The sequence below is a fragment of the Medicago truncatula genome, chromosome 1, assembly GCF_003473485.1.
Source record: "Medicago truncatula cultivar Jemalong A17 chromosome 1, MtrunA17r5.0-ANR, whole genome shotgun sequence".
In the NCBI taxonomy this organism is placed as follows: domain Eukaryota; kingdom Viridiplantae; phylum Streptophyta; class Magnoliopsida; order Fabales; family Fabaceae; genus Medicago; species Medicago truncatula.
In genome coordinates this window covers 17097210-17104499 of record NC_053042.1, presented here as the reverse complement: position 1 = coordinate 17104499, position 7290 = coordinate 17097210, and the positions used below count along the sequence as shown (strand labels likewise).

Sequence of the window (7290 nt, the reverse complement as noted above, 5' to 3'; positions counted from 1 at the left end):
ATGAATGAGGATGAGGATGAGGATGAGATTGGGGATGGTGAGTATGAAGATGAGCATGGGATTATGAATGAGGATGAGAGTGGGGATGATGAGTGTAACAGTCCGATTTTCCCTAGATTTATTTTTAATTATTTTAATATGTGTTTATATGTGCTTGTCTGTGATTATTTATGATTGGGTGCATTTTTATGGATTTTCGTGTTAGAAGGGTAATTTAGTCATTTTGAACTCAGGGGTATTTTGGTCATTTTGGGTGTAAGAGTAAATTAGTAATTTTTGGTGAGAATTATTTTTAGTGTTTTAGTGAGAACCATTATTTTACTAAGTTACTAGGGTAGTAATTAGTATTTTACCGTTAAGTGACCGTTGGTAATATTTTACCGTTAAGTGACCGTTAATAGTATTTTACCGTTGTGAGTGTAGAAACATTTTAGATTTGAGTTGGAGTCGGTTAAGTCCACTAAGCTTTAAGGTTAGGCCCATTAGAGGGATATTCTATATAAGCCTTGTCTTAGAGGAAATTTCCTTCACACTTTCATTTACATAGATATTTTGAGAGAGGTAGAGATAGAAAGTGGGAGCAAAGAGGAAAAGGGTTGGAGAAGGAGGAACTTGAAGATTCAAGAGAATGAGAGAACCTAGGAACTAAAGTGAAGCTTGAGCTAGGGAATTGATCTAACTAAGGTAAGGGGGTTAGAATTCATCATAATCATTTTTAGTGTAAATTTTCAATTGTTGTATGAATAAGTGCTTAATTGAGTAATTGATTAATTGTTCATAATTGTTAGAATTCGTGCTCCAATTATGATGTTATGTTTGAATGCATGAAGTTGTTGATAATTTAATTGATGTTGGTAAAATTTCATGTTCAAAGTATGAGAAAGTGATATATGTTGAATTATGCTCAAATCGATGAATTATGCTATGTTGTTGTTGAATTGTGATAAGATTCATGTTCAATTGATGTTGTTGATGATGATTCATGGTTTGGGTGTTCATAACTTTGATGAATTTATTATTTCTCACAATTGGTAAAACCCGTCCCCACGTTGCCCCATTGCCATGCCTATTTGTTTGGAAATTGGCTAATTTTTGACTGACATTGTATATCTGTAATTATTTGAGGTCTTCTTGGTACACCTTGTATTTTGAAGACTCCTTGGTTTGGTAATATATAAGTTCCATTTTTTATTGTTCAAATAAAATATTTTCATTTAAATGTTTCAACAATTCGATTTAATGTTATTAAAAAGGAAAAAATCTTCAGATTTAATGTGAATTCTGTTTAAGCTGATTACTATCAATCCTCATTAAACTTAAACGGTAATATATGTAATATAATCAATGACTTTTTTTCTCTCATAGTTAATGAGTTATTTTATTACTTTAAAAACAAATGGGGAACGGTCATATATGTAACATAGTCAATGAATTCTTTTCTCTCATAGTTAATGAATTATTTCATTACTTTGAAAGTCCATCGTGAACCAAAACCTCTATTGGTCCAAGCTTAAACGATATATATACATAGCTTTCAATCTGTTTTTTTTTTTTGAAGGACATAGTTTTCAATCTTGATTGAATTTGTTTAATATATATCCTTTAAGATAGCGTGCACTACTATATATACACGTAGGTCTTAATCTTGATTTAAGTTCTTCAATATCCTAACATAGAGGCTAAAAAAAATGATGGATAATCATAGGCAAACACTTGGGAATTTTGCAATGGTAGCATTACTCTTTCTTGGTTTTATTTTCATTTACCATTGGTCTTTCATATATTTCTCCACCCAATTACTTCTATTTCAACATGAACCACTCTGCCAGCAGCAATCAAACAAGGTACCTTCAAATCACACCTATATATGCATTTTTTTCTTAATTCTTTTATTTAATATTTTTGCTTCAAACCCATGTACATATACCTATATGTATGATCACAATAAGTATAGCTATATATCATTATTTTTTGTTGATATAAAAAATAATATTATATTCTTGCATATAAATATATTCTATAAATTTTACCCCATTCTAAATATTATTACTTGAATATATTATGAAGTTTAATTGGTTTGTTCACGTAAGAATTTAATTGTTTACTTTTCTCCATGGCTTGTTTGAAATTTTCAATAATTTGTCTTTCTTTATCATTAATGTAGAGCACCAATATTAATGAATCATACAGAGATGGTCTTGACAAAGCTTTAGCCAAAGCTTCAATGAGAAATTACAAAACGGTGATAATTGCTATAATAAATAAAGCTTATGTAGAACAAGATGTAAAGGGTGATGCCATCACCATGTTTGATCTATTTTTAAGCAGCTTTTGGCTTGGAGAAGGAACAAGATCTTTGATTGATAACCTTCTCATTGTAGCTGTTGATCAAACGGCCTATGATCGATGCCAATTTCTAAGGTTGAATTGCTATAAATTGGAGACAGATGGTGTTGATTTTGGTGGGGAAAAACTCTTCATGTCTAAAGATTTTATCAATATGATGTGGAGAAGGACTTTTTTCCTTTTGGAAGTTCTAAAACGTGGCTACAACTTCATTTTTACGGTAAGTTTCTTTAGTGCATGTTTGGATGAGAGAACTTTGTTAGAATAATGTAATCTCATAGGGTTGAGTTTATTAAAAATATCTGTTGAAATTTTCCTATAAAAAAAAAAAAAAGAAATATCGGTTGAAATTGTGTGTTTGAAGATTCAAGGACACTAATTTTTCAACTCAAAGAAAAACACTAATTTTGTGTTTTCTAATTAATAAATAAATATTTTGACTGAAAGTCTAGTTAATTGTCCTTGCTAATTAAGCACCCTAACTACACATCAACAATTTTTTACGTAAAATGAAAAAGAATTAAAAATATTGTAAATGCTTTGAAAGTTTTTTGAAAGATAATGACTAATTTATTTAAAAAAAAAAATTAGATAAAATATTGCATTTTTTTGCCAAAAATATTATTTATTCTCACTTCACTTGTAACTGCATTTTCACCTATATTTTTATTTGTGTCATTCCATTTTCTAATATCCCTAATTCAATTTTCAGGACACTGATGTAATGTGGTTACGAAATCCATTTGAAAAGTTGAGCAACAATGAAACTGAAGACCTTCAAATCAGCACAGATTTATATCTTGATGATCCTTGGTCAGAAAAACACAGAATCAATACCGGATTTTACTTTGTAAGGTCCAATAACAAGACCATATCTTTGTTTGAAACATGGTATGGAAAGAAAGACAATTCCACAGGAAAAAAAGAGCAAGATGTTCTTCTTGACCTCATTAGACATGGTATAATTGGACACTTGGGACTCAAGGTTAGGTTCTTGGATACTCTCTATTTTAGTGGTTTTTGTCAAGATAGTAAAGATTTTAGGGCAGTGACCACTGTTCATGCCAATTGTTGTCGAAGTATCACTGCAAAGGTGGCTGATTTAAAGGCAGCCCTACATGATTGGAAAAAATTTAGGAGGTTAGAGGTTAACTATACAATGGATATGAATTGGACAAGTCATCAGTGGTGTGTGAAGTCTTGGATACGACATAGCAGAAGAACATCACATGTATGATTGTTTTATACGATTTTGGGGACGAAATGGTATTTTTGTATTTTAGACAACCTGTATGTGGGACAAAAAGTTGTGTCGTGATTTGGTGAGTTTTTGTCCTTTTCCTTGCCTCCAGTTTGTCCTAACTGCAGTTGTTCTGTTCTGTCCTTCATTTTTTAGCAAATCAAACGCACCCTGAAAGTTTTAATTACAAAATGGGTTTGACTAATAAATTATATAATGATAGGAAGGTATATATGTTTTATTGCTCCAAATATTAATAGAGAGATGGTGTGTATACACACACATATACACAGTGCATGCCAAGTTTTACGTAACAACCAAAGTTATACAATTCAAAATGAGCATAAAAGTTTAACAAACAAAAATTTGTTGTTATCCAATATACAAGAGATAAGACTAAACTAAGCTATTACTCATATGGACTATTTATTCATTTAATAATTCATGGTAATAAAAAATCGAGAGGGAAAGAGAAATATAACGTGGAAATAAAATTTTAAGTTTTGTGGTTCATCAATAAGTATACTATACTACTATTATACTAAATCTGAAACAATACATATTAAAAGTTTTCTAAGTATGAGGGATGCTGCCATCTATCATTTTCCTCTTAGTATACTATAGTTAATAAATTCTAGCGACCATATGTTATATTTTAGATCACTTTGTGAAAAACTAGTGTCTAACTCGTGCATTCGCACATACAGTAGAAATTCTATAAATTAATAATGTCGGGATCGGAGAAATTTATTAATTTAGAGAGTTATTAATTTATCGATAAATTAATAATTATTAATTTAAAGAGTTTTTAAGTAATTATACTGTACATACCAAACAAAAAGGCAAATTAATCTATGTCTCTTAGAATTACGTTGCACCAAATCTTGGGACTCAATGTAAATTAATAAATATTGTATTCATATCCATTGGAAATATGACTTTTGACTTTTGAAGTGTATAGTAAATGTAAACAAGTGGAATGTTCAATGTATTCTTAAGCAAGTTTGACATATATAAATTACATGAATGTGTTAAAAATATTCAAACCATATCTCACTCACGAGATGGCTTCTCATCTAAAAGGTGTTGCAAAATTAACTATGTCAGATCAAATACGTAAGGAGTTGTGCGAGTACAAGAGAGATAATCCTGCAAGCACACAAAAAGACTTGCAGAGATGGCTTGAGGGAAAATTTCAGTTGAAAGTTAGTCAAGGAACAATATCCAACACGCTTAAGCGGTCAAATGACTATCTCTCTGCTGAAATAGAAAAGGGAAGAGCGGAGATCAAAAGACACAAACCAGCAAAATATCCTGACATGGAGAAGGTTGTTTATGAGTGGTTTCTACAACATCAAGAACGTGTGAATATCACAGGAGAATTAATTTTGCAGAAGGCAAGAGATACAATGAAACTCTTGTACCCTCATGATGATTCAGATTTTAACTTCTCTACAGGATGGCTTGGGAAATTCAAGCACCGACATGGCATAAAGTCATTTCGTCGTTTTGGCGAGAGTGGGTCTGTTGATGTACAAGACATGGAGCAGAAATTGGTATCGATTCGAGAGAAAATTGATCAGTTCCCTATGAAAGATGTTTTCAATATGGATGAAACTGGGTTGTTTTATAGGCTACAAGCTGATCATTCACTGGCAACAAAACAACTTGAAGGAAGAAAACAAGATAAAGAAAGGCTGACGGTAGTTATTTGTTGCAATGAAGATGGCTCTGAAAAAATCCCTCTATGGATTATTGGGAAATATGCAAAGCCTCGTTGCTTCAAGAATGTCAACATGAATAGCTTGGATTGTCAGTATCGAGCTAACAAAAAAGCATGGATGACTAGTGTGCTTTTTGATGAATATGTTCGTTCATTTGACCAAATGATGCATGGTAGAAGAGTTCTACTTGTGGTGGATAATTGTCCAGCACATCCAAGAAATATTGAAGGGCTAAGAAACGCTGAGTTGTTCTTCTTGCCACCCAACATGACATCAAAGATTCAACCTTGCGATGCTGGGATAATAAGAGCTTTCAAGATGCATTACCGTAGAAGGTTTTACCGCAAAATATTGGAAGGTTATGAGGTGGGACAATCTGATCCAGGGAAGATAAATGTCCTTGATGCTATCAATTTGGCAATCCCAGCTTGGACGATAGATGTTCGAAAAGAAACAATAGCGAATTGCTTCCGACACTGTAAAATTCGTTCAGCTAGTGACGTTGTAGGAAATTTGGATGAATCCACTTTTGATGAAGAAACTCAAGACCTCCAGACTATGATCAATCAATGTGGCTATCGTAATAAGATGGATATCGACAATCTAATGAACTACCCAGGTGAAAATGAAGCATGTTCGGAGGTTCAGAGTTTATAAGATATTGTGCGTACTATCATTGAGAACAATGCAGAGGATGACGACGAAGATGATACGGTGTCTTTGGAGCCTGTTACGCGAAAGGAAGCACTTATGGCGTCGAACACTCTTCACAACTTTATGATACAATACAAAAATACAACACCTCAGCTATTGGATGCAATAAGAAAAGTTAGAGATGAGCTCCAAACAGACTTGAACTTTAAAGGAAAACAAACAACTATTGAATCATATTTCAACAAAGTGTAATATATTTTTTTTCAGTTTCTATGAATTATTAATTTATGATTTTCTTGGGACCGAAAATTATAAAGGGATCTCCCAAAAAATTATTATCTTATTATTTTATCGAATTATTCAATTTTTTACACTGGCCCAAGTCGGGACCAGACAAATTTATTATTTTAGAGAGTTTATTAATTTACTGAGTATTAATTTAAAGAGTTTCTACTGTATTTACAAACATGTTGCCAAAATATGATAATTTCGAACAACTAAAGATGCAACACACAAAAAATACAAAATAGAGCAGGGGCGGCATTAGCCTAGACTCAGTTTCTACTTTCTTTGTAGCAAGACCAACCATTACAAGAATCTCTCGCTTTTCCTGCGAATTTTGCCATGGATTTAGGTTCCCAGGTAAATATAATACCTTCGTGGGTAATTGTTTCCTTAGGATTTTAGGATCCGCAGAAAATATGCAATTATCCACGGGAAGGAAGCAACATTATACTATAAATCTATAAAATTATCCGCAGAAAATGTGCAATTTTTGCCCAGGCTCATATTAGTTAAATGGAACACAATCAACCAAGCAATACATATCACGACACCGAAGATGACGGCTATTATTAAGAACCATCAAGAAGACATTCTTGAACTTCAACAAACAACATGACTATTACTACTTAGCAACATTGGTTATTTTTAAGAACCATTAAGAAGACATTGGTGAACTTGACAAACATTACTATTATTACTAAGCAACATCAAGACGAACCTATGAGGGAACCCTAATTCACCAATAAACCTTAAAAAAAATACAGTAAGAGAAGAATTAAAGAGATAATAACCAAAAGTGACAATAATAAATAATATATAACTCAGAAGACTCGCCATAAAAATATCAAGCCATAAATAAGAGTACATGATCAAATCTTTTGGAAAACTTCTTGAATTTATAATGCTTTATCTCTTGTAATATATGGTATTTTTAGTTTATTCCCTGTAAAAAAAAATTGAATTTCGTCCTTATAATTTGAAGATTTCTGGTTTACCCCCTTCATGGATTTTGACTGTACAAAATCAATAATATGATAGGGG

The 7290-nt window shown here is 32.0% G+C and overlaps 2 protein-coding genes across 2 annotated transcripts; both read left to right on the top strand.

Moving 5' to 3' along the window:
- The first annotated feature begins 1547 nt into the window (after positions 1 to 1547).
- Positions 1548 to 3874, top strand: LOC11418879 (uncharacterized protein At1g28695). The gene is made up of 3 exons (XM_003590054.4): positions 1548 to 1844; positions 2165 to 2566; positions 3059 to 3874. Exons 1-3 carry the CDS (start codon positions 1689 to 1691, stop codon positions 3581 to 3583), a joined length of 1083 nt encoding a protein of 360 aa, XP_003590102.3. The 5' UTR covers positions 1548 to 1688; the 3' UTR covers positions 3584 to 3874.
- Positions 3875 to 4831: 957 nt separating this feature from the next.
- On the top strand, positions 4832 to 6280 carry LOC112418530 (CENP-B homolog protein 2-like). The gene has a single exon (XM_024774912.2). It carries the CDS (start codon positions 4906 to 4908, stop codon positions 5965 to 5967), a length of 1062 nt encoding a protein of 353 aa, XP_024630680.2. The 5' UTR covers positions 4832 to 4905; the 3' UTR covers positions 5968 to 6280.
- Positions 6281 to 7290: the final 1010 nt, after the last annotated feature.

Excerpts from the sequence above, each read along its gene's own strand:
- LOC11418879 (XM_003590054.4), top strand. The coding sequence starts at position 1,689 with ATGATGGATAATCATAGGCAAACACTTGGGAATTTTGCAATGGTAGCA. Across the intron at positions 1,845-2,164 it reads GCCAGCAGCAATCAAACAAG|AGCACCAATATTAATGAATC; the intron begins GTACCTTCAAAT and ends TCATTAATGTAG. Across the intron at positions 2,567-3,058 it reads GCTACAACTTCATTTTTACG|GACACTGATGTAATGTGGTT; the intron begins GTAAGTTTCTTT and ends TTCAATTTTCAG.
- LOC112418530 (XM_024774912.2), top strand. The coding sequence starts at position 4,906 with ATGGAGAAGGTTGTTTATGAGTGGTTTCTACAACATCAAGAACGTGTG.